This window comes from Grampus griseus (genome assembly GCF_964374135.1).
Source record: "Grampus griseus genome assembly, chromosome: 10".
Lineage (NCBI taxonomy): Eukaryota > Metazoa > Chordata > Mammalia > Artiodactyla > Delphinidae > Grampus > Grampus griseus.
Window position 1 is genome coordinate 31,422,341 of NC_139004.1, and position 25,442 is coordinate 31,447,782.

Sequence of the window (25,442 nt, forward strand, 5' to 3'; positions counted from 1 at the left end):
GGAAGGGGATGCGGGAGCAAGTCCTGCGGGGAGTCGGAGGTGGGGGGCAGAGACTGCTCGCTGCCGGGAACCAGCCCCCTAGTCGCCCCCGTGCTCGAGGACGCCCCTCGGCGCTGTTCCCTGTCCCTCTCCGTCCGACTGCGTTCCCCGGCCCTTCCAGTGTCCTGACCTCGCTCTGCGCTGCCCATCTTTCAACTCCTTCCTACAGAGCCCCCTCCCGGTTCCTGTCTCCAATCCCCTCGTCCGCTCAGACCTTCCCAGCCCCCTCCCTCCGCTGCCCCCACCGCTTTTTTCTGTCTGGATGCCCCTCTCCCCTCTCGGCTCGTTATCACTCGGAACCGGAATCTGTGCCGCTATCTCCGCGTCCGGCCGCCTCCCAGCCTGTGCCGTCCCACAGGTGTCCGCACGTCTGGCGGTCCGTCTGTCCCTCCCGGGGCCGGGGCTGACCATGCCCAGCGGCTGCCGCTGCCTACATCTCGTGTGCCTGTTGTGCATCCTGGGGGCACCCGTAAAGCCTGCCCAAGGTGAGCGCTCCCCTGGGCTCAGGTCACGGCCCTGTCCGGCTGTCCCTCGCTTGCACGTTGACCTCTGCCGGCCAGAGATGGCACTGCAGGCGCTCCGACCCGCGGGGTTGGCGACACCCAGGACATCCCTTTGGAATGGGTTGAGTCTCTGTTCTGCCCTGTCCCAGAGCTGAGTCCACCCAATTACTGGGACCCTGCATCCTCTCCCTAGCCCCGCATCTCAGGCAGCTGAGCGCTGACCCCGGGCTCACCCCTCTCACATCAATCTCTTTCAGCTGATGACTGCAGCTCCCACTGTGACCTGGCCCACGGCTGCTGTGCGCCTGATGGCTCCTGCAGGTACCTCTCCGAGCACGTGCTCCCAAACGCTGTGCTCCACATTTCCCGGGCCTCCACACCCACAACCAGCTCAAGCCCCAGAGCAGAATGTCTAGGGGCTTAAGACTCTACTGCTCTCTCCCCATCCCCTCGTGCACATGGCACACAGGGCAGAAGGCCAGCCCTTCACCCTGTGCTTACTCCTCCCCAGTTCCCCTTTGCCTTGCCTCTCCTTTGCTTCTTCTAGCTTACGGCTCCCCACTTCACTCTCCCAACCAGGCATTCTGCAACATTCCTCTTCAAGATACCAGGAGAAAGACCCGAAGCTTGAGGGAGTGTGGAGAGTGGGAGCCATAAGGAAAAGGGGAGATAAAGGAAAGACATAAATAGAATTGGTTTAGCCTGGAAAAGAAAGGCTGTTGCAAGCGTTGCTGCGGAGAAGCGCTTACGAGAGTCTTTTCTGATGAATTTGAGTAATTGACTCACTGGGGTGGGGCTGGGCAAATTCTGCAGCAGGAGGAAAAGAGTGTCTGGTCATAAGGAAATGAGCTGACAGGGCAAGGTCCTGAGGGTGCTTGGGACTCTCTGAAGTAGAGCAGGCCTTTGCCCTGGAATCAGGGTAGGAAGATAGTCCTGATGACCTTTCAAGGTCACTCTTTTTAGAAAAAAATGTTTCTAAGCACCTCAGACATGCCAGGAGTTGTGCTGGGGGCACTTAGACATCATCGTAATTTCCTCCTCCACACATCCCTGCCAGGTGTATCCCTAGTTTACAGGTGAAAAAAACTGAGGCTCAGAAAGGTTAGACAAAGTGCAGAACCAGGACTTGAATGCTGGTGTCCGATGGTCTGATACCATATATGTGTCCCGTGACCTTGCACAGCCCTATATCAACCCGGGATAGGCCTGCTTTCACTTGGGGGCTGTCATATTTGTTTCCTAGAAGCTCTGATCTTGCCTCCTCCATTTCTTCACATCCTTCTACCCAGAGCCCTGACCCTGTGCTTCTCCCCATCAGGTGTGACCCGGGCTGGGAGGGGCTGCACTGTGAGCGCTGTGTGAGGATGCCTGGCTGCCAGCATGGTACCTGCCACCAGCCCTGGCAGTGCATCTGTCACAGTGGCTGGGCAGGCAAGTTCTGTGACAAAGGTAGGGGAGTAGAGAGGGTAGCTGTTGTTTGGGGACCCCATGTGTCTTGGGAGAACGTCCATCCTTATTTATTGAGCGCCTCTTGTGTCTGGCTCAAACCCGAAAATATATGGTAGCTTATAATTTTAGACTTTATACCTATCTGTTGTCTGAACTGGTCCTAAACACAACCCTATGTGGTAGGCAAGACACCTGCGGAAAACTGTACTCATATCACAGATGAGGAAACTGAGATCTACAGGCAAGATACAACTTGCCCAAAGGCACTTTGAGACAGACTAACAGGGCCAGGGCTGAGTGCCTCCCGACTCCAAATTCAGTGTTGTTGTTTTCCCCCACTACACTGTACCAGCCCAGGCTGGGATTGTAGTATGAGCCACGCCCACAGAACTTTGGGTGGGGCCTGGGCAGGTCTGGGTGCCAGACATGAGGGGCTAACCCTGAGCCCTCCTGGTCTCCTCTCCAGATGAGCACATCTGTACCACACAGTCCCCCTGCCGGAACGGAGGCCAGTGCGTATATGACGGGGGCGGCAAGTACCACTGTGTGTGCCCACCGGGCTTCCACGGGCGTGACTGTGAGCGCAAGGCCGGACCCTGTGAGCAGGCAGGGTGAGTGCTGGCCCCAGGTTAGATGAGGATCTGGTGATGGAGGAGAGAGGACTGTTGAGAGGATGGTGGGGCAGCGTTAGGGCTGACGGTCAGAAGTCCCACACGGGGGTACTCGAAGATAAAACCCGGTCTGTCAGAGTATCTGTAGGGTTTCTCAACTTTTTTGGTACCATGTGAACCATTTCTCCAACAACAAAAATCTACAGGGGCTGGAGGTGTAACACATCAGTGTGTGACTCCCCTGGGTGGGGAGGCTGAGGGCCTAGGACTCCCCTCATCCTCCCAGGAAGGGTGGCACGCAGCCCCTAAAGTTGTTCCACACAGCAGCCTTATGCCTCGTGGTGAATGGGGAAATGGCCTACAGGTCTGGACTCTTCCTCATTTCCAGGTCAAGCCTGAGAGCCTGCGTGGATAATAACTGTACACTTGCCTTGAGCCTTGCTTTGGGGCCAGGCCCTCTGCTACTTGCTTGACCCTGGATTATCTCATCTAACCCTTACCATTTGGGAAGCTGGGTACTGCTCTTATCCCATTTTTATTTTTTTAAAAAACTTATTTAAAATTTCTTTAACACTTTTATTTATTTATTTGTTGGCCGTGCTGTGCAGCTTGTGGGATCTTAGTTCCTCAACCAGGGATCGAACGCAGGCCCTTGGCAGTGAAAGCACAGTCCTAACCACTGGATCGCCAGGGAATTCCCCTAATCCTAGTTTTAAAATGAGGCATTTGAGTCTCACAGAAAAGTGGCTCAAGGTGACATAGCTAGAAGGGGGGTGGTAGTGGTGGCAGTGATCAGGATGTCCACCCGGGCTACCCTGCAGATGGCAGTCGGTAAAATGCCCTCTCCCACCCCACTCAGCTCCCCGTGCCGGAATGGCGGGCAGTGCCAGGACGACCAGGGCTTCGCCCTCAACTTCACATGCCGCTGCTTGGCGGGCTTTGTGGGTGCCCGCTGTGAGGTGAACGTGGACGACTGTCTGATGCGGCCTTGTGCTAACGGCGCCACCTGCCTGGACGGCATCAACCGCTTCTCCTGCCTCTGCCCTGAGGGCTTTGCTGGGCGCTTCTGCACCATCAACCTGGATGACTGTGCCAGCCACCCATGCCAGAGAGGGGCCCGCTGTCGGGACCGGGTCCACGACTTTGACTGTCTCTGCCCAAGTGGCTATGGTGGCAAGACTTGTGAGCTAGTCTTACCCGTCCCAGATCCCGCCACCATAGCGGACATCCCCCCGGGGCCCACCTTGGCTGTGGTGGTACCTGCCACGGGGCCTGTTCCCCACAGCGGGGGCGCCGGTCTGCTGCGCATCTCCGTGAAGGAGGTAGTGCGGAGGCAAGAGGCCAGGCTGGGCGAATCCAGCCTGGTGGCCGTGGTGCTGTTTGGGGCTGTCACTGCCGCTCTGGTCCTGTCCACGGTGTTGCTGACCCTGAGGGCCTGGCGCCGGGGTGTCTGCCCCCCTGGACCCTGTTGCTACTCTGCCCCACACTATGCCCCGGCGCACCAGGACCAGGAGTGTCAGGTTAGCATGCTGTCGGCAGGGCTCCCCCTGCCGCCTGACTTGCCCTCTGAGCCTGGGAAGACCACAGCACTGTGATGGAGGTGGGGGTTTTCCTGCCCCCTCCTTCGTCTCCTCTGCCGCTCAGAGTGGATTGGCCCTTTCTCGCCACCCCTCAGCTGGGATACCCAACACTGAGGGACCTCAGCCTCATGCCAGAAATATTATTTTTTTAATACAGAGTGTAAGATGGAACTTTATCAAATAAAACTATGGAAGTGCACGTGGGCTCCTTTGTCAGAAAAAACCCGCCTGGAGTCCCAGATGCAAGAGGGCCAGAGCAGAGGCCTGCTTCTGGGGAAGCCGCGGGACTCTGCCCCCGAGAAGGAGTGGTTTGTAAAGAGGAGCCCAGGGTACCCTTTTCCCCTCTGCGGAGGTGAGAGAGAGGTAGAGCCACAGAAGGGTGTAAACAGCGGCAGGCCCCCCGTACCAGGCAGCAGTGGGTAGCACAGAGGGAGGCCCTGTGGGCAGGGACGCGGGGCCCTCAGGGAGAGGAGCGGGCTCCCTGCTGGCTGCTCTGCAGCAGCTGCTGGAACAGCGAGTGGGGCTGGCTGCGCAGGACGGCGGGGGAGTCCAGCTCCGCCACCCTCCCGGCTTGCAGCACCAACACCCGGTCTGAGTTCAGGATCGTGTTGAGCCTGCGTGGGAGAGGGTGGTCAGCGTGGGGATGGAGGACGACGCCCTAGAGAAAGTTGACCTGCTTTCCCTCCTCTTCTCCTCTGGACAGCACCAGCCTGCCCCACAGGCTTCAGCCCCTGGCTCTGTGCCAGGGGAGGGGCTGCAGGCTCCCTCAGACAATGCGCTACAAAGGGCCTGGGTTGGTGCCTGGAGAACACGGAGCTGAGATTCATGGAGGTTGGAATCTCTGGAGCCCTGACCCCTGGGGTTTCTGAAAGGAAGGGAGGCTATGGGTCCATGACACCTTAGCCCCTGGTTAGATTCTCACTCTGGATGCCTACACACCTGTGGGCGATGGTCAGCACTGTCTTGCTGGCAAAGCGTTTACAGATGGTCTGCTGGAGCAGCTGGTCTGTCTTCTGGTCCACGCTTGCTGTGGCCTCGTCGATACACAAGATCTGGACCATGTGGAGAGAATGAGCAGGGAGGAGGGAGAAGAGGGTCAGCCGTGGCTGCTACATAAGCCCCAGCCCCCGCCTCCCGGTCTGGCGCAGGCCAGCCCACAGCTCCCCACCTCCAGCTCTAAAAGAAACGCTAACTAGGTCCCTTGAGACCTCTCCCAGTCCACTTCCTCACCCCCCACCCCTCACACGTCCCCTGCCTTCTTCCTGGCCCTCTCGAATGTCCCTTCCTCTTGTCTTACCTTGGCATCTGTGAGGAGAGCCCTGGCCAGACACAGCAGCTGCCTCTGCCCCAGAGATAAGCTCCGGCCCCCCTCGCCCAGCTCGCCATCCAGACCACCTGCAAAGCGCAGCATCTTCATCCCTGAGTTCTGAGCCTCCCTCAACCCGCTCCCTGCTCACTCCTGCCACCATGCAGGACAGGACCTAGAACTCACCCATAGACATGATCACCTCACTCAGGTGGCACTGCTCCAGGGCCTGCCACAGGGCCCTGTCCTCGTACAGACCCCGGGGGTCCAGGTTTTCCCGAACACTTCCACTGAACAAAAAGGGCTCCTGGGGGATGATTGCCAGCTGGGATCTGGGGGATGAGGACGGGACAGGACATGGGGGTCTTGGCTGGAGATGTGGCCACTTCTGCTCCCAGCACAGGTTTTAGCTATAGGTCCAGCCCTTCAGAAAAGCTTGGGGATAAGACCTGAACGTAACCCCCGTCCTGTTCCCCGCTTGGTCAGCCATGTACCTAGAACTGTGCCAGTGCTATGAGGAATACCAAAGGAACCAAAGGCCTAGACTCTGCCCTTAAGGAGCTTACATCTCACTGAGGGGCAAAACAGAACAAGCACGAGCTAAACCGTATGGTACTGACTCCCATCATGGGACAGCAGTGGATGGCAAAGAATGACCAGAGGGGACCAAGGAATGACTGGATAGGGGATGCTTCAAGGTTGGAAGCGGGCCTGAAATCGGGTCCTGAGGAGCCATATGGTCAACCTATGGCCACCACAGGTTAGAAGAGAAGGCAGGAAGGCCAGGGCCAGGGCCTGGGATCAGTAATGGGCTTTAGGACAGAGCATCCCTACCTTTTTCCGCATCATGGAACTCAGAAAAAATGATACTAGGGCAACGTGGTTGGGAGGCGTGTTTAGCTCCAGGTGAGACCCCTTGTGGCCAGAGGAAACTGGCCCAGGTCTCCAGCTGTCCCAAGCACCGCCTGCCAAGCCCGAGGTCACAGCACCTGGGAGGCTCTGCCTCAGGAGGCAGTGACTGGTGGTCTAGAGCGGAAGGTGTATGCTGGGAAGTACAAGGTGAACCTGGGAAGGTGAAAACCTTAGGACCACAGCTGTGAACCCCGACCTGAGCACTGGCAGCTCACTATCCTCGCCTGCTTGTCCCATCCTCCGTCTCACCTGATCAACCCTGTCTGCCCTGAGTTTATATAAAGCCTTCCTAACTGGGCCTTCCTCTAAGTGCCAGTAGTCTGGTCCCCTCTCCTCCCTCCCCCAGACCTGAGCTCGGCCAGCTCCAGCTGGCTGGTGTCCACGCCGTCCAGCAGCACTCGCCCAGAACTGGGTTCTAGCAGCCGAAAGAGCACCAACAACAGGGAAGACTTGCCAGAGCCCGTGCGGCCCACGATGCCCAGCTTCTCTCCAGGCTGCACGTAGAAGGTCACCCCATCCAGGGCATTGGGCAGCCCTGGCCGGTACACCAACACCACATCCTGGAACTCCACGCTCCCCTGGCTCAGCCAGCCAATGCCCAGCTGGTGGGGTCCGTGGGTGGGAGAGGGAGGGAGATGGGTGAGATGGGGAGGAATGAGGAGAGTGGAAGGGAGAGGAATGAGGGATGGATGCCCTGAGAGGAGAGGTGGGGGAAACGAGGAGTGATGGGGGGATGGACACAAAAATCAGGGAGATCACAGGGGACGGTACAGGAGCAGAGAAAAAATGGTGGGGGGCACAAGGAAAGGAACTGGGGGAGAGACTGGGGCCGTCAGGAGGATCCTTCAGGGTTCTAGCACCCAGGCTGGGGTGAGGGCGCAGGCTACCTGCGGCCGCTGGCCCTGGGGCTCCTGGGGCAGGTCACAGGAGTATTCCTCCAGCCGCTCGACGCTCACCATCATGGCTTCTGTCTGTGTGAAGCTGCTCACCAAGCCGGAGAGCAGGCCCGTCAGGGACAGGGCGTAGGACAGTGACAGGCCCACAAGTCCTGGGGGAAGGGAACACAATTGCCAGGGGAGGCTTGGACGCTGGGATGTGTGTGGGGATGGCTGGGAAGAACGGGCGAACCCTGAGCTGTGGACCGTGGGCATTTAGAGGAAGCTGGCATTGATGCAAGAAGATGCAGGAGCCAGCCCAGGCCCACAGGAGGCTGGCTGCAGCAGAGTGGAAAGGCTACGAGGGAGGACGGGTGGAAGGCAGGTGGGCTAGGGCCAGTTGCTAAGTACTGAGGACGGGTGAGCAGGGAGGGGCGGAGATCAGAAGACTTGACTAGTCCCAGATCCACGACCACCAGGGTGAGTGACTCCTCGAGACTCAGTTTCCTCAACTCTAAAATGCGCGGGTGATGAGAATGACAACATATCCTCACAGGGAACCCTGGCTGGGAGGTAAAAATGCTTGGGGCTGTAGGGGCAGTGCAGGGAGAGGTCTGGGGCAGGTGCTGGGAAGAACACACTTCTGAGGTGAGAGTGAAGGGTCCCGGGGCGGCACCTGGGTTGGCGAGGCCCTGCTGGTGCTGCACCAGGGCGATGCCTGCGATGGCGCTGACCACTGCAGCCCCCATTAACTGTAGCCGAATGTCCAGCCACTGCATCGTGGCGCTGGCAGCAAACTGGCACCTCTGGTTTAGCTCCAGGAGTCTCTGGTTCTCCTCCTCAAACCTGGGGGAAGCCACGCCACAGCTGCACGGACCTGCCCAGACGCCCTGCCCGTAGGATGCCTCCTGCTCGGAGCTGACCTGCACGCCCACAGGCTGCACCTCAGTGGTACGGAGGAGCCAATGTGCTCTCTCGTAGGGGTCTGCTCAGCGTCACTCTCCCCCTTTTCTGTTTCTTTCCTCTTCCCCCTATGCCCTCACCCACCCTTCCCTTCTCAGGAGACTGAGACCCGACCCCCTTCTTCTCAGGGATGCCCCCTCCCCCCAGCACCTCACCCCCCTCGCACTGGTTGGAGGAGGCGGACCTCACACACCTGTAGGTGGTCCCAGTGGCCCGGAGCACAGGGAGGCCCGCCAAGGTGTCAGCCAGGTGGGTGTAGAGAGGAGACAGGGTGAGGCTGCCCAGGCGCCGCAGCTCCCTCGAGGAGGCCCTGTAGTGGCGCTGCACGCGATAGTGGATGAGGCTCAAAGGCGGCAGCAGCAGCAGCAGCCAGGGCAGGCCAGAGCCCAGCACAGCCAGGAGGCCCAGCAGGCCTGCCGCGTTGGCCAGGAGGATGTTGAGGATGAAGGGCAGGCTGTCATCCGCACAGGCCACGTCGGAGGAAAAGCGGTTGAGGACCCGGCCCGTGGGCGTGGAGTCGAAGAAAGTCACCGGCGCCTGGGAGGAGGGGTGTGGGTGGGCCAGGGCAGGGGTCAGCAGAGAAGCCATGGAGGCAGCCCCTGGGGGAGGTGGGCTGGGGGGAAAGGCCCAAGGTAGAGAAGAGGAAAGGAGTAAAGTGTCCCCAGAGTTTGGGGGCACTGAGGCGGGGCTGGAGGAGCTTAGAGGAAGAATACCCCAGGTGGGAAAGAGACAGTCTCTCCCATCCCTCTGGCTAGCGGGGGCCCTGAGAGGCCAGGCGGGCCACCCCTCTACTTCTGTGCTAGGCGTGCCTACCCCCCTTTCAAGGGCAGGTAGCTAATCTCTTTCCAGAAGATGGAGTCTTCAGGCCATGAGTGAGATTAGTTAGACGTTAGGAGGAACATTCTGATTGCCTGTGGCGGGACAGAGTGGTGAGGGCGGCAGTCAAAGTCCACACTGTCCCATGGTCAAGCGCTCAGGCTCCGGAGTCAGACTGCTTCTTGGATTCCAGCCCTGCCACTTACCGGATGTGAGACCCCACGTAAGAGGGCTTCATCTCCTCAAGGCCCCTGTCCCTCATCTCAAAAAGGGGGATAGTAATGAAACTGTACCTCCCGGGGCTGACAGCAGGACTGAAGCCACAGACAGCAGTCAGGAGCTTAGTAGGGTCTGCCTGCCACAGAGCAGGTGCTTGGTAACTGCTAGCTATTCAGACTACTTACTACTGGGAGGTACGGTCTCAAAGACCCTTTCCCTTTCTCTACCTTCCCTGTCCCCCAACTCTCTGCCTTTACTTGGGGATCAGTCCTATCTTAAGGCAGGGCACTAGGTCAAAAGGCTTGCTGAGGGCTTCCCTGGTGGCGCAGTGGTTGAGAGTCTGCCTGTCGATGCAGGGGACATGGGTTCGTGCCCCGGTCTGGGAAGATCCCACATGCCGCGGAGTGGCTGGGCCCGTGAGCCATGGCCGCTGAGCCTGCGCATCCGGAGCCTGTGCTCCGCAACAGGAGAGAGGCCACAACAGTGAGAGGCCCGAGTACCGCAAAAAAAAAAAAAAAAAAAAAAAAAAAAAGGCTTGCTGAAGCATTTCCTAAAGCCAGCTTATGAGAAATTAATTCCTTCACAGCCTGAAGATGTGGGCAGACAGTGGGCAGCTGCTCCTGGAGAGGCAAGGGAAAGACCCACGTGTCCTGGGTTCACGGCCACAGAACTAGCCTTGCCCAGGTTGCACACACTCTCAGAGCCTGTTTCCTCATCTGTAAAATGAGGATAATAGTACCCACCACACAGGGTTATAATGAGACCCTAATAAGATAACAGACAAAAAAAGAGCTTCGTAATAATAACAACATCGTTAATAATAATTGTAATTGGGCACTTAGTATATGCCAGGTACTATATCCTAAGCACTTTCGATGTACTGATTAATCCTCATGATGACCTATGGGGCAAGCAACAGACTATATATACACACAGCAACAGGGATGGACCTTAGAAAGACTCTAAATAAAAACTGTGAGAAAAGGAATGTCATTTATGAAACTATGTGCACACAAAACACAGGCATTTTGCAAAAAGCCAAAAAGATACATATTAAACACACCTAGGACGGCTGCTTATCAAGGGAAGGAGAGGAAATGAAAACAGGGTTTGCAGATAAATAGGAATGGATTAATACATAAAATTAAAGAGGGATCTCACGTGAACTAAGGGGTCCTCTGCGCCGGAAGTAAATCTGAGGAAGATTCTCCTCTCCCCGCTTTATAGATGAGGAAGCTATAGGCCTAAGTAATTGGGTTTGAACCCAGGCAGCTGCTCTGCGCTTGGCCTCTCCAGGTCTCAAGTGCTGCACCCATCTGTGAGGGGCTGTTTTCTCCTGAGGACCAGGAGGGGGGACGGGCCCCTGATGGAGCCCAGGTATCGGAAGGGCCCCCCATGCCACCCTCACCCTCCCATCCCCTCACCATGAGGACTCGACTCAGCAGGCGGCGGTGCAGGGTGGCGGCTGCTCGGAGGGTACCCGCTGCAAAGAGCACTGCCCGGAGAAGGGTGCAGAGGGAGTTGACGCCAGCAATGGTCGCATACACGGTGAGGTAAAAACGGATGTCTGAGGAGCCATTGGGGGCAGCTTTGGGCAGTGGGAACACTGAGGTGCTGGGTGGTGGGGAGGGGGCTGTGGGTAACCAAAAGTGGGGCCACTCAGGGGTCCCTTCCCCACGGCCCCTCCCAACGCCACTGCTCCCCACCCTCCAGGAGACACAGGCCCTGGAACACCAGCCCCCCAACTCACTCCCTGCCTGGCAACCACTCTGAGAGCCCCAGGCCTGCTCCTGGCCCCAGCCACTCACTAGAGGCTTCCGGGGAAGAAGAAGAGCAACTGGGCAGACAGGGGCCCTGCGGAGCCCAGGCTGGTGGGAGCTGGCGCCTCCTGGGAGCTATTCTTGGCTGCCTTCAGCTGAGCGATCCAGTGGGCGAGCCACCAGTCAGCCGAATTCCTGGTTGCTGGGTGGGGATGGGAAGGAGAAAGCTGCCAGACAGCTCATCTTCTTCCTTCTATTCAGACAGCCCCGTTTCCACCCTCCTCCCCAGCCGTCCCCACCTTATGTCCTCCCCAGTGTCCACTTCTTTCCTGGGCCCATCACCCTTCAACTCTGGGGAGAGCGTGATCTTGAATCTGCAGAACGGGAGTCAGCCTTGGGGGCAGATCAGAAGAAGGCTACAGAGCATCCCCGCCCCCCCCCGGCTCCCGGTCCCTGGGACCCTCAGAACTGGGGACATGTCTCTAGTCCCAGCTGTCGCCCACACATGGTCGAGTGTCTGGGCTTTGTAGTGATTAGTACAAGGTGATGGATGTGATGGGGACCTAGGCGACAGGGCTGGGGGTGGGATGAAGGCCTGCAGGGTTTACTCCTACCTTGCATGAGGAGCAGAGAGAAGAGGATGGCGAGGGCCAGGCCCCAGCCCACGGCCCTCCAGTATGCACGGTACACGTGGAAGGCCACGGCGCCCTCCTTCTTGCTTTCTTCCTGCAGCAGGCGGCCAGACGTGCTCTCCTCCACCTCCAGCCCCTCCTTTGTTTTCTCTGGGTTCTGTACTGATTGGGCTGTGACTGTGAGAATCAGAGAGGTGGGCGGGGGGGTATTAAGCTTACAGGATGACAGTTGAAAACCTTAGTGTTTTCAGGGGCAGGCAAGCTTCCTAGAAACATCTCCCTACAAGTGTGGTGGCGAAGAGCAGGCTCTTTCCTCTCACCCCGGGCCGTACCTGGGTCAGACTCTTGTCCATCCTCAGCCCAGGCTTTGGGGGCAGCTTGTACCAATGGCAGGATCTCAGAAGGGGGCCCTGGAAGGCAGCAGGGGAGATTAGGAGGGGGCTCTTCTGGGTATATTCTATGCCTTTCTAGACATGTGAGCCAATCCACCTCCCATGCTCTTTGGACCCCCTCCCTGACCTACCCTAGCAGGGCTGTGCCCTGGACCCGCAGACCCTGAGCAGGACCATCAAGTCCATCCCTCTCTGTCTGGAGTCCGATCAGCACAGACAGAAAATGTTCACCCCTGGGAGGAGAGTCACGGCCACCTGTGAGAACCCTGTCCAGAGGCACCTCTCACTACCGCTGGGCTTTCTCCTCATGCTTCCTGGAACTCCTAACCCGCTGGTGGAGCCTCATCTGCTCCTGTTTCTCTCCACTGAACGTGCCAATGGTCATGTCCCTCTGGATAATAATCCACCAGAGTTTCTGTTTATTTGTTTTTAAATAAAATGATTGTTCTAAACCTGACTGCTTGCCTTTCTCCGAGGACATCAAACTGTTTTCTGAGATCCTGGGCCTCTAAGTTCCCAAAGCTCCCAGTCACAAAGCCTGCGTCACAAAGCCACAGGCTCCTTTCCCTCCTGCTCTCTGTTCCTCACACCAGTTTTGTGAAGGCAGAAGAGGGTCTCCCATTAGACAGAAGTATGACGGGGCCCAGATCACACACAGAGGGGGTGGCAGAGTCTGCACTTGACAATCCATCTGTCGCACCCGAGCAGATGGCTCCCTCGCTCAGCCGGGCTCCCACCCTGGTGGCCCACATTACCAGCCTGGATGAGGCGCCCGGCCTCCATCAGCAGCACCACGTCAGCCCTCTCCAGGTACTCGGTGCGGTGGGTGCACAGCAGCCGCGTGGTGTGGCTCAGCACTCCCAGGATGCACCTGTGCAGCAGGTGGTTGGCCACATCCGCATCCACGGCGGCCAGAGGGTCATCAAGGAGATAGAGCTCCTTCTCCTAGGGAGAGGTGGGGGCATCATGGATATCAAGTCCTCTGGCCAGAACCCAGACCTCTCCTAGGACGTGATCTTGAGGCCATCCCGGAATATGGTTGAGAGGAACTCTGGGGCTACAGCAGTAAAGAAGGTGGTGAGACCAGAGGGTGGACTTCCCTCCAGTTATGCAAGGCCAGTGCCCCAGGGCCAGTGTTCAGCTTTGCTGGGTCCCAGTGCCTCAAGCCACATAATGCTTTTTAAAGAGCCTTTAATTCTGCCTTCAATCTACAAAAGGGGGCTGGGATGGCCAAGGGACCAACACCTTAGGAGTATGCAGGGGAGAGGGAAGAAACCGGATGCCTATGAAAATATCCCCACACTGCCCCCTCCCCAGCGAAGCTCCCGAGGCTCCGGGCTCCCCCATCTTCAACTTACCTGGTAGACGGCACGAGCAAGGGCAATCCGGGCCCGCTGTCCTCCGCTGAGGGTCACACCCTTCTCCCCCACCTCTGTCTGGTCCCCAGCAGGCAGGATCTGACAGAACAGGCACCGCAGTGTTGGTCAGCGAGCCCCCCAATACTTTCCACCCCATTTCCTATCCCTCTGCAGGGAAGAGATGGAGGGGGTCAGAGAGCCACGGAACTTGAGGAGACTGGACTTGACTTTGGGGTATGTGAGCCAGAGGGGACAAATCACAACTCCAACAAAAAAGAGCATTTGTTGAACACGTTTTTCTTCTTTTTTTTTCTTGAGGAATTTTTAATAAGCTTTCCTTTTTTTGTTTTTTGTTTTTCTGGCTGCGCCACGCAGCATGCTGAATCTTAGTTCCCCAACCTGGGATCGAACCCGTGGCTCCTGCAGTGGAAGCGCGGAGTCTTAACAACTGGACTGCCAGGGAAGTCCCCTGTTGAACACTTTCTATGTGCTGAGCACATTACAGGCATCATCTCATCTGACCCCCACGGAAACCTTATGAAGTTGACGTTATTTCATTTTCACAGATGAGACCAAAGTTCAGAGTAAGTACCCTGCCCAAGGTCATTCCACAGCTCGCAAAGGGCAGGACACGAATGTAGATCCTTAACCACTCTGTCACACTCACTACCCTGCCTTTTCAACAGGCAAGGATGAAGATGGCCAAATTCAAAGTGAAACTTTCCTAGGTTTTTAGAGAAGGAAGGTATCCCGAGCCTTGGAAGAGGTATCCTGTGGCCTTGGGAGAGGTCTCCTTAGCTAAGGGGTCCCCATACCAGAGGAAGCACCTGTGGTCGACCAGATGGTGGCTCCCCTGAGGGAAAAGCTTTGTGATTCATTTTTCTTAGTACCCAGAACAGCTCCCTGTACCCAGGAGGCATTTGGGAAATGCCTGATGTAGAAACAAATGCTAAGTGGACATAAGATGCTCCATGGTTGGAGTCAAAGGTCCTCCTTTCCAGGGAAGTTCCACATCTACCTGGACAGGGTTGTGCTGATGACAGTCCTGCAGGGGATATGGGGGTTGGGTGGGAAAGTCACGGGAGAAAGCTGGACTCTCATCCCCCTTAAATTTAGCATTCTGGATGTGGGGGGTCTGATGGGCTTGCCAGACTTCTCTAGAATAACCTTGACTCTTCCAGTGGGAGGTGGGAGAAGGCCTCTTGAATCAGACCATTAGCCAGATGTACAGAGAGCTAAGCCTCATAGGAAACCCTCCCCTAGTCCCAAAGGCTGCAGGGTTCCCTCGGCTGCTGTGTGGAACACCCAGTCTCCCCCCCACCCCCACCCAGGCCCTGTGCAGAAGCTGGACACTCTGGGAGGATCAAAGCCTGATGGCCAGTCCTGGGTAAATGATGCCTGAGTACAAGCAACCCCTTCCCAGAGAAGCAAGTCTCTGACCTGCGGTGTTAGGGACGCGGGGAAGCGGGCGGCCAGGCACTCACGCTGAGGTCATCGTTGAGGGCACAGGCTTCCAGCACTTCCTTGTACAGCTGGGCATCAAACGTCTTCCCAAAGAGGATGTTGTCTCGGATGGTGGCAAACTGGATCCAGGGTTCCTGGGTGGCCAGGCCAAAGCCTTTGGACAGCCTCCACACTGCCACCCGCCCCCGCAGCCTGCAGAGAGCCAGGCCAGCAGCATGGGAGGCTGGCGCCCCGCTGGTCCCCTTTCTGCCCAGCCCCTGCCTCTCAGAAGCCTCTCCAGATTGCTGTCTTTTACACGGGGTCCCGCTCCATGTCACATGGCTCTCTAGATGGGCAGCCACTGAGGTCGAGGGATCCTAATGAGGCTGGAGGCTCACTCTGGACGGGGAAGGGAAGAAATTGCTCTTCGGCTGCAGCCAAGCAGCTGTCATATGTCGATGTGCTCAGAAGAGAGTGTGGCCACCACCCTGCACTCATTCATTCTCACCATGAAATAAGAAGGCCCTCCCTCACACCTCTGCTCCTCTCTGGATCCCTCCCGTGCACAAGCACACTTTCTGAAAGAGTAGCTGATGCCGGCTGTTTCCATTTATTTCTTCACTCACTATTACAGCACTTCTAACACTCTGTGGTGATGGTTTTGAGAACCCACTTTCACTTCCTTCCCCTTTACAGACTGAAAACTCTCCCAAGAAAGGGACCATGTCTTGCTCATCCTGGCATCCTGTGGCCTCTAAAAAGGTGTCCACCATGTAGCAGGGGCCAGGAAAGTGCTGACGAAGGGCAGAGCTGAGGACACGGGGCGCTGGAAGTTGCTTACCTGTGCAGCTCTCCCGCGATGGCAGCCAGCAGTGAGCTCTTCCCGCAGCCCACCTTCCCCACGATGCCCACCAGCATACCCTGCAAGGAAGCCACACAAGTGTCAGGTCTCCCTCCTGAGGCCCTGGGATAGCAATCATCCCATGGAGGCTTCTCTCTAGGCCCCAGTTAGCCTGGAGGGAAAGAATTCTCCACCCCACAGGCTGAGCTGTGCCTCAGTGACAGATGCCGTGTGGCCCCAGGGGAGTAGGGTGTTTTATTCTCCACTCAGAGAAGCATCAGTTTCACTGTGTGAAGGGCCTTTGGAGAGCAGCAGTGTGCCAGAGAGCACGGGAGGAAAACTGCCCGAGAACTTCCAAGGAAAGGTCTGAGGCAGGCGACCCAGGATGGGGTGAGGGGAAGGAAGGACTCCAGGCTTTGGGGCCCGGATGCTGGGCTGGCTAACTCCACCTGCAGCTAGATTTCTTTTTTTTTCTTTTTTATAATAAGTTTATTTATATATTTTTGGCTGCGTTGGGTCTTCATCGCTGTGCTTGCGCCTTCTCTAGTTGCGGTGAGAGGGGGCTACTCTTCGTTGTGCTGTGCGGGCTTCTCATTGCGGTGTCTTCTCTTGTTGCGGAGCATGGGCTCTAGGCGTGCGGGCTTCTGTAGTTGTGGCTCACAGGCTCAGTAGTTGTGGCTCGCGGGCTGTAGAGAGCAGGCTCAGTAGTTGTGGCGCACGGGCTTAGTTGCTCCGCCACATGCGGGATCTTCCTGGACCAGGGCTCGAACCTGTGTCCCCTGCACTGGCAGGCAGAGTCTTAGCCACTGCGCCACCTGGGAAGTCCCTGCAGCTAGATTTCTAATAGCTCAGGGCAAAAACAATGTTTTGCACAGGTACCCATTTCTGTGATTTGCAGTTTAAAATTCTCTGTGCTCCCTTCCTTGCTTAGTTGTAACATACATTCATGGAGCTATACTCTTTGTACACAATGGAAAAAAATTCCTTCCACAGAAACAGGTGGGGGCTTCCCTGGTGGTGCAGTGGTTGAGAGTCTGCCTGCCGATGCAGGGGACGCGGGTTCGTACCCCGGTCCGGGAAGATCCCACGTGCCGTGGAGCGGCTGGGCCTGTGAGCCATGTGCCGCTGAGCCTACGCGTCCGGAGCTGTGCTCCGCAACGGGAGAGGCCACAACAGTGAGAGGCCCGTGTACCGCAAAAAAAAAAAAAAAAGAAACAGGTGGGGCTCCTAGCAGCTCTGTCTGTGATGTCCCACACTGCCAGCCAGGGTTAGCCTATCTTCGAGTGGACACCAGACCAACCTGAGACCCTTCCCTGGGAAGCCTCCCTCTTTCTGGCTGTGGCCTGTAAGTGGAAGGGCTCTCTGCAGGCCTGTCTTCTGCTCGCGGAGAGCAGGTCCACAGAGAGAGAAGAATGAGGCAGATACAGAAAGAGAAGCAGACGGAAGGAGCTGCTCGGCGAGTCGAGGCCTGGCTCTGGGCTGCTGCTGAGATCTGCCCACGTGCTTGCCTGTGGATCCCGCAATTCATCTCTATATCCTTCTTACAAATTCTTGTTGGCTTAAGCTAGCTCCAGTGGGTTTCTATGACTTATATCCAAAAAAGCCCCAACTGACACATTAGTAAAATTCCTTTCAAAAATTCCAGCCTTGTCTTGCCTGAACTAAGAGGAAAAACAAAACATTCAGCGCAAGCCAGAAACATGAGCCAAATGCGGCAGAGGCAGTTCAGGCTCCACTGGAGGACGCTGGGTTGAGCTGTGGGGCAAAGGGTTGGACACGGGTCAGGGGAGAGTGAAAACTCAGGACTCGGTGAAGAGGAGTTGCCGTCCTGCCAGGAATGTTCTTTCAAGTGCTTCTTTGATGATGTATGCCAGAGTGTGAGTCACAGGGTGTGATTCCTTTTCACCAGGCTAAATAGAGGATTATCTATACCATTTTCAAAATCCTTCTGAGCAGATGCTGCTGGGCCTCTCCCGGAGGTCCCTACCCCAGGGAAGATGCTGGATAAGTTCTGGAGTCTGTTCTGAACTCAACAGCCCCTGAGGGACACGGAGAGAAAAATGCAATTGTTGGACTGGACTGGGTAGATGTGAATGGTCTGGTGACCAGGGAGAGATGTGACTGCTCTGAAGTGGTTGTGTGTTAGAAAACTGACATTCAGAGATAAGGTATCATCTCCTCTCCAATGAGAACCTGCTCACCAAAACCTCTCTGGTCCTTCCCTCAGTAATTAGAGCCACTGGGCCATCTTGCTATGATTGGCTCTGTCCTTGTTTATCCGTCACTGAGCTTGCATGTCCCTCGTCAGTCCGGGGATTCTACTAGGGTGTCTGACCAACCAACCTTCTTCACTTCGAGGTGACTGATGAAGGTGTCCTGGCTGGTTCCAACTGGGTCCCAGGAGAAGAGGGCTTCATGTAGCTCCAAGGCTGTAGATGGCTCTGTCGGAGGATCTGAACAAGGAAGAAGCCACTCAGCTTGGGCTTCTAATCCACAATCTACCCGCCCAGGGCTAATTCAGCCTCAGTCTTGGTCTGAGGATTCTCCCCCAGGAAATGGCCACCTGTTCCGCCTAAATTCTGCTGCCTCTGGCTCCTCTTGGCAGCATCTGTGTACAGCAACCAAGGGGCTACAGTTCCCTCCTCCCCTGTGCCAGGTTCTGCCCTCCAGCTTCCCCTTACCTGGGCTGTAGCAGGCCTGGGGGTTGTGGTTGGGAAGGTCGAGGAAACGCTGGATCCGGTCCAGGGACACTTTGGCCTCCAGGAGGCCATTGATCACCCAAGGGAAGTTGTTGAGGGGAAGAATAAGCATGTGCACCAGTGCCAGGGCCGTGAACACCTAAGTGGGGTCGAAGGTGGGGGGAAGGGTTGGAGCATCACCTGAAGCTTGGGAATTATCTGAAGGCCTGCTCTATGGGTGGCCCTGCAGACAGGTCTGTGGAGGGGAAAACAGTGCAGCAGCAAAACTGAGGAGCTTGCTGGACAATCTTGGGTTAGAGGTGGCAGAGGTGGCCAGTCCAAGAATCCCAGAAATTCCAGATACTCCTCCAGGGATCCAGGTTGCTCCCTGATAAGCACACACACCTAGCTCACTCTGAGACCTTCTCAGAATTTCCAAGTACAACATCACCTGGCTATACCCAGCACTGGATCCACCCTGCACTGGATCATGAACTTTTCCTCCAAGGCCATCAGAATGAGGATAAGGGGACCTAACCAGAAGTAGGACAGAAAGAGGAGAGGAAAGAAAGGAATTCCTTCGCAGAGGGAAGGGTTATATATCCGAGGCTCCAGATGAAAGGTCCCTTCAGAGAATTTCTCCTTGGTTGGGAAAGGATAAGGCAGCCAGGGACCCTCCATCCCTCCTTCCCAGCCAGCACTGAGGGCCCCAGTCCACCCCTCACTCCACTGCAGTCTCCTTGCTGCTGCTTCTCTCCCATGCATTCCTACAGCCGTCCCCTCCCCTCCTGGTCCTCACCTTGGTGGCAGTGAGCTGGTGCCCCATGAGGACGTAGGTGATGAAGATGACGATGGAGATGACGACTGGCAGGGCAGCCCACAGGTACACACAGGCTGCATCCAGGTACTTGATGACCCAGAGTCGCCCCAGCTCTTGAGCTCGGCAGGCCTCTACACGGGCCCCCAGCGCCTGCTCCCACCCGAAGAACTTGATGACACGAATGCCACTCAGCAGCTCTGTCACGAGCTAGGGGTGGGGACAAGAGAGCAGTACAAAGTGGAGACACTGCTCACGTGTGTTCTCCTCTGCTCAGTCTCCCCCAGGATCCTGGCACAAGATGTCAGGTATTCTGAGCCCCTATGCTCCAGCTGGGGGCAGGCTGGAGCTGGAATCCTCCCACCTTCCTAGATGAAGCGGCGGAAAGTAAAGGGGGGGTCGGGTGGTATGGGAACTATTTCTATCGGAGTATACAGGTGTAGGAGGGCACACCACAGCCCAGAGTCAGGCAGATGACAGGGCCAGGCAAGACAGGCAAGGGCCAGAGGAACTCCTTGAATCCTAACATTCAAACATCCCCAGCCTGCAAGCCAGGGAGGCACTGGGAGCCTTCCCAGGTGGCCCCGGAGACTAGTCAATAGCTGTCATGGGTAGGGGAAAAGGCCTCATGCCATAACCAGCTTTCAGAGACACCACCCTCCCCATTAGCACTCGGAGCTACTGCAGTAAGAGGTTGACAACCACGCTGTATGGATTCCCTAAGCCCATCATCCCCTCTGGAAAGGTACTACAATCACTGCACAACCCAGAACGACTCAGCCAGACCCTCACACCTAGAGTTGGCCCAGGCAGGAGAGAGACCTACTCCTTTCCCCACAGCCCACCCCTAAGAGGTAGCTGGGGTGCTCCTAGGCCTCTTCACATGCGGTTGTGGGGTGCTCTGTGCCTGAGATGAGGAGGTGGGAGATTGGGTCCTGGCTCTAACACTAAAATCCCATTTGGCCCCAGACAGGTTACCTCCTACCTCCTAGGGTTGCTCTTAGGGCTGCACGAGCTAATACTATAATATTCCTAACAGGCTACACTTACTTAGTGCTTACTTTGGGACTGGTACTTGCCAAGCAGTATCTCATACGATCCTCCAACTATGTTATGAGGCAAGCTATTATTATCCTCGTTTTACAGATGAGGAAACGAAGTCCCAAAGAGGTTAAGTGACTTGTCTGAAGTGATTAAACTAGTAAGTGGTAGAGTTGGGATGTGAACCCATGTCTGTCTTTCTCCAGTCTGAGCTCTCAACTTCTAGATCACACTCACTCTCTCAGGCACAGTGCATGGGAGGACCTGGGGACTCTGGATAACTGAGGGACCCCAAACGGCCCCTCACCTTAACCCGTGCATCCTTGTGCTGTAGCATCTCCTGGTTGCTGGCCATGATTCGGGTGGCAATCACTTTGTTGACGGGAACCAGCAGCAGTGCCAGGATCAGACCACCCACGAAGGCCACATCCACCTGCTGATGCAGCAGGTAGAGGGTAATGGCCAGCTGCAGGGGCAGGCCCCAGGCCTCATGGAAGCTCCCAGCAAAGTTGAGCAGCCGCTCAGAGTCGGTGCCTAGTAGGTTCAGGATCTCCCCAGTGGGAGGGCGTCCGGGCCCCAGCTGTAAAGCCTTTCGGTACAAGATGTTCAGCACAGCCCCCCGTGCCTGAAGTGTCACCTTCCGCACCTCATACCCATACTGATTCTGCAGCACAGCGCCCAGAACGGCCCCACCGGCCAGCCCCAGGGCATAGAGCAGGCCATTGCTTAGTGGCTCCTGCCCCTCCTCCAGGAAGCCCACCAGTAGGGACAGTAGCAAGGGTCCTGAGAATCCCAGCATGGTTCCCACCAGCTTCAGCAGTCCAAGTGCCAGGTAGCGCTGCCCCAAGGCCCCATACAGGGCCCTCCACATTCGGGTCCCCTCCTGCCATTGTGCCTGGAAGACACGGGCTAGGTAGGTTGGGTGCAGCCTGTCGGGGAGGCGGCAAGTGTCCTGGGGCTGCCGGAGCTCTCCACGGGCCCCACGGGCCAGCAATGGTGCCAGCCAGGCATAGGAAAAGCGTGATAGCCAGCTCTCCCCATCTTCAGCTACCTCGGGTTCCTGTCCCTCGGAGAGAAGGGGCTCCTGGGCCCAGGGTTCCTGTGGCCGCCCAGGGACTGCCCAGCCCAGTCCATAGGCCAAGAGTGCAGCCAGCTGCAGGATGAGAAGGCATAGGCGGGAGAGGGGCCCTGGGAGAAGTGGAGGCAGAAGTGTGCCTCGCTGGCAGTGCCATAGCAGGGTCAGCACTAGGGCTGGGGCTGGCAGGAAGGCAGTCAGAGTCAAGGCCAAGGGCCCCCGGGAGCGGCCATGAGGGGAGCGAGCCAACACCCACAGGGCCAGGCTGTGGCTGATCCAGGCCACAGCTGCCACGCCCCCGGCCAGCACCTCTAGCCCTATGGGCCCTGGGCCTGCCCCCGGTGGCAAAACGACTGGAAAGAGGTCTAGCAGTGGAAAAATGGAGAGCAGGAAGGAGGCTGCAAGTCGGACCCGCCAGCCAGGACTGCAGCGCGGGATGTAACCTGGATTCCTGGGGACAAGGGGGAAAAGAGAAAAGGAGGCATATTGCGGCTGACTCAGGGTCCAGACATACCTCCAGTAACTCACTTACCTAGAGGGAATCAACTCACTTTCCTGCCTGTGTACCTTATTTCCATCCCATTTTACTCTGGAACTCAGGGTCTTTTCTCCCAGGAAATCTTCCTGGATTAACCTAACCCATTTTTCTAATCTACCTATACCGTTTCTTGTCATTCTTTTGCCACAGAAATAAAAAATTCTGAGTTAATGTTGTACGGAACATGAAGACCCTAATTACAAAAAACACCAAAGAACAAACAAAAAAACCCCCAAAAACCTGAATTTTCTTACAGATAACAACTAAGAGATGAGTTTTCATTTTTACAAAAGTACCTACATAAAATAACCCTTAAATTCATCCGAAGCACTATTAGATGGATAAAAATTTGACTTACATACAGCTTCTATACACTAACACTATAGCCTAAATTTTCTGAAGCCTCAGAATATTCTACTCTCTGTTTCTCCAATGGCTGTAGAAGATGGTGTGGATCATTTTTGTGACTCCATTACCTGAAGAAAAACCTCTTTTCAGTTTTGTTTGTATCATCTTGGCTTGCAAAAAACGTTTTTAATAAACAAAAGGGTTATCTGCCTGCATTAAAAATCAAGTACAGGGGGGCTTCCCTGGTGGCGCAGTGGTTAAGAATCCACCTGCCCATGCAGGGGACACGGGTTTGAGCCCTGCTCTGGGAAGATCCCACATGCCACGGAGCAACTAAGCCCGTGCACCACAACTACTGAGCCTGTGTTCTAGAGCCCGCGAGCCACAACTACTGAGTCCGCGTGCCACAACTACTGAAGCCCGCGCGCCTAGAGCCTGTGCTCCGCAACAAGAGAAGCCACTGCAATGAGAAGCCCGCGCACCACAACAAAGAGTAGACCCTGCTCGCCGCAATTAGAGAAAGCCTGCGCGCAGCAATGAAGACCCAATGCAGCCAATAATTAATTAATTAATTTTTAAAAAACTCAAGTGCAGGAAAACACACCTGCAACAGTACATATCAGAACACCTTGAAGGTTCATATAAGAAGAGGTTCATCTAAAAACATATAAATCTGTATTCCCTTTGTTGTTGGTAGGGCTGAGTTACTGAAAATTTTAATTGTAGGTTAAAATGTTTTGGGTTTCTTTTAAAAAATTCAGGGATCACAGTTATATGGAGGGGTTTATATTCAGATAAAAGTCAACCTTTAATAATTCTTTTTTCTAAGATGTGGGGACAGAAGAACATTGTGAGCCCTTGGAGGCTGGTACACTGGCTCCAAGCTGGCCATTAACCAGTCTTATGAACTCAGGCAAGACTCTTTCCTTCTCTGCATCTCATTTTCCTCATCACCACAGTGAGCAGTGAGGAGTCTGGACCCAAAGCCCTCTGAGGTCCTTTCCTGTCTGAGATTCTGGATCTCTCTAAACCTTTTCAGCAACTTGCAAAAATCTGTTAAATGAAGTGAGATAACCACAATTTCTGTGGATTACATGTTGGTCTTTCTTGCCTTCTCCTTACACTGTGGGTTCCCAAAGGACTAGGCCAACTTTTTTTTTTTTTCGGTACTCGGGCCTCTCACTGCTGTGGCCTCTCCCGTTGCGGAGCACAGGCTCTGGATGCGCTGGCTCAGCGGCCATGGCTCACGGGCCCAGCCGCTCCGTGGCATGTGGGATCCTCCCGGACTGGGGCACGAACCCGTGTCCCCTACATCGGCAGGCGGACTCTCAACCACTGCGCCACCAGGGAAGCCCTAGGCCAACTTTTAAAAGATACTCCTCTGAGCACAGATAATCCTTCTGAGTTAGTCAGTGTCACTCTGTGCTGACTGACTAACCCTCTCCAGACTTTTGTCTCTGCATAGGAGACAAATCAGGATTACTCCCAGACCAAGCAATTCTGAAGCCTCTCCTACACAAGGAAGGGATTCATCATCCTCTAACTCATCTTAGGTAAGGACATAGTCTGTCCATTGGACTAGGGACTCCCAAAGACAGACCAGACATCCCTCCTGCCTTATCAGTAGCCAGAGTGAGATTAACTTTAGCCATATCTAGACATACAGGAACTAAGTACAAAATCAAGGTGAGTTTAGCACCTACACCTTATAGCCCCAAATTCAGGAAGGATTAAGGTTCTGATTTTGCTCTTCTCTTCTACCGACTGCTTCCTCTCCAACGAGTACATATGCTTTTCTTAGCCTAGAAACACTGAGGTTTCCTAGATGGAAGTGGTGAGAAACTGGTCCAACATCTTCGGCACACGTTAACCTTGTTGACTTAAAAACATTGCTCACCCACTTTTGCCTCCAATTCATGACAACTGTGTTTGCGCATCTGAAAATCTACAAAAGTGATGATTTCTACCATGCATCAGGCCTTTAAAAATGTGCCAAGCACTGCACTATATGCTTAAATGCATTATCTAAGTTAAATCTCCCAACAATGTTATGAGGCTCAGGGAAGCCAGGTAACTTGCCCCAAACAGCCACAATGCTGCAGAGTGGTTGTGCCCACGTTTTATTCTACTTTTGCCCCGTACTCCAGAGATCTCACTATTTCGGTTACACTTCCGCGGAGATGTGGGTTTCGAGTGAGGTCTGCAAGAACACAAGGACAGATCTCTTGCACCCGTCTCTACCCACCTCGGGTTGCCCCAGTGGCAGGCACTGAGCACAGCGAGGAGCGCGTGGGGCAGGGCGCTGAGCACCAGCTGGGTGAAGCAGTGGCCGGTGGTGTCTCCCTCCCACACAGGGAGCGGCTGCGACGCGCTGGTGCCGCACAACTGGGCCAGGAACCGCTCCATGGAGGCCTCACCTGAGAGGAAAGCAGAGGGTGGAGGGAGGGAAGGACCCTCCCAGAGAGAGAGGAATCCGCGTTCCCAAGTGCTAAGCGCAGGCAGGGAGCAGGCACCCGAGGGGGCGGGACGCTGACCAGGAAGCGGGGATGGAGCAGAGTGACAGCGCGTCCCCTGCCGGACCTCCCCGCCTTCAACCCCGCCCACAAAGCGGGACCTTCCCTTGCTGCCGCCCCGAAACCAGACACCGCCCGTTCTTGCGTTACCTCAGCGGTAGAAAGAGAGTTGGCTTGGCTCCCAGGAGCAGGCGGCTTTCTGGACTGGTCACCTGGCCGGGCTCCGCTTTTCCCACTCCCTGCGTCCCCGCCCCCAGAGATCTGGAACCTATCACCTGAAGAAGCTGTTTTTCCACCGGATCCCGAGATCCTCAGCACTGGTGGAAGCAAAAGAGCGTGCTGCGGGCTTGGGACCCTGACCAGGCTCGCATGGCACCCCCTAGAGGCGGGATGACCTCCCAAATTTTGCAGGGCTTCTGTGCGCCTGCGCATCTCTCCCTCCCCCCCACCTCCGCCTCCGCCTCCCCCTCCCCCTCCCCCTCCCTCTCTCTCTATGGAGGCGAGCCCCTTGTATTATGGCGCGCTTATGCTGCCTCTCAGGACACTTGCAAATGCACTGATCTCAGCTTCTCTAATGCAGCGTCAGCCATACACTCTCACGTAGAGTACTCGCTCCCATCTGTTTACTGTTTACTAGCAGGCACATGCATTGCACTCTAATTCTTACAGCTTAACAGCGATGGGAAGCCAAACATGCGAGCCTCGTGCCGCTTACGGACACTTGAACCATTTC

At 55.9% G+C, this 25,442-nt stretch overlaps 2 protein-coding genes across 5 annotated transcripts; one reads left to right on the plus strand and one right to left on the minus strand.

Annotated features, from left to right (window-relative positions):
• Positions 1–433: 433 nt before the first annotated feature.
• DLK2 (delta like non-canonical Notch ligand 2) lies at positions 434–4,285 on the plus strand (the record flags this gene model as incomplete). 3 transcript variants are annotated; one of them, XM_082664330.1, is made up of 5 exons in its annotated part: positions 434–524; positions 800–863; positions 1,861–1,991; positions 2,458–2,602; positions 3,462–4,285. In XM_082664330.1, the coding sequence occupies 5 exons, from the start codon at positions 449–451 to the stop codon at positions 4,195–4,197; spliced, it is 1,152 nt and encodes a 383-aa protein (XP_082520456.1). In that variant the 3' UTR covers positions 4,198–4,285. The 3 variants fall into 3 exon arrangements, with proteins under 3 accessions (XP_082520456.1, XP_082520457.1, XP_082520458.1); XM_082664331.1 differs by having other exon boundaries at positions 449–524; positions 1,861–1,982; XM_082664332.1 differs by having other exon boundaries at positions 449–524; positions 1,861–1,982; positions 2,548–2,602.
• A 70-nt stretch (positions 4,286–4,355) lies between these two features.
• Positions 4,356–24,675, minus strand: ABCC10 (ATP binding cassette subfamily C member 10). Of its 2 annotated transcripts, none has more exons than XM_082664587.1 (21): positions 24,442–24,675; positions 20,543–21,761; positions 19,177–19,404; positions 18,381–18,537; positions 18,043–18,152; positions 15,700–15,779; positions 14,900–15,071; positions 13,416–13,514; positions 12,813–13,002; positions 11,998–12,075; positions 11,648–11,842; positions 11,082–11,235; positions 10,698–10,887; positions 8,432–8,775; positions 7,952–8,121; positions 7,288–7,448; positions 6,749–7,002; positions 5,675–5,820; positions 5,480–5,577; positions 5,122–5,234; positions 4,356–4,796 (listed from the first exon to the last, which is right to left on the minus strand). In XM_082664587.1, the coding sequence occupies exons 1-21, from the start codon at positions 24,600–24,602 to the stop codon at positions 4,643–4,645; spliced, it is 4,473 nt and encodes a 1,490-aa protein (XP_082520713.1). In that variant the 5' UTR covers positions 24,603–24,675; the 3' UTR covers positions 4,356–4,642. The 2 variants fall into 2 exon arrangements, with proteins under 2 accessions (XP_082520713.1, XP_082520714.1); XM_082664588.1 differs by having other exon boundaries at positions 6,749–7,014.
• Between the last annotated feature and the right edge of the window lie 767 nt (positions 24,676–25,442).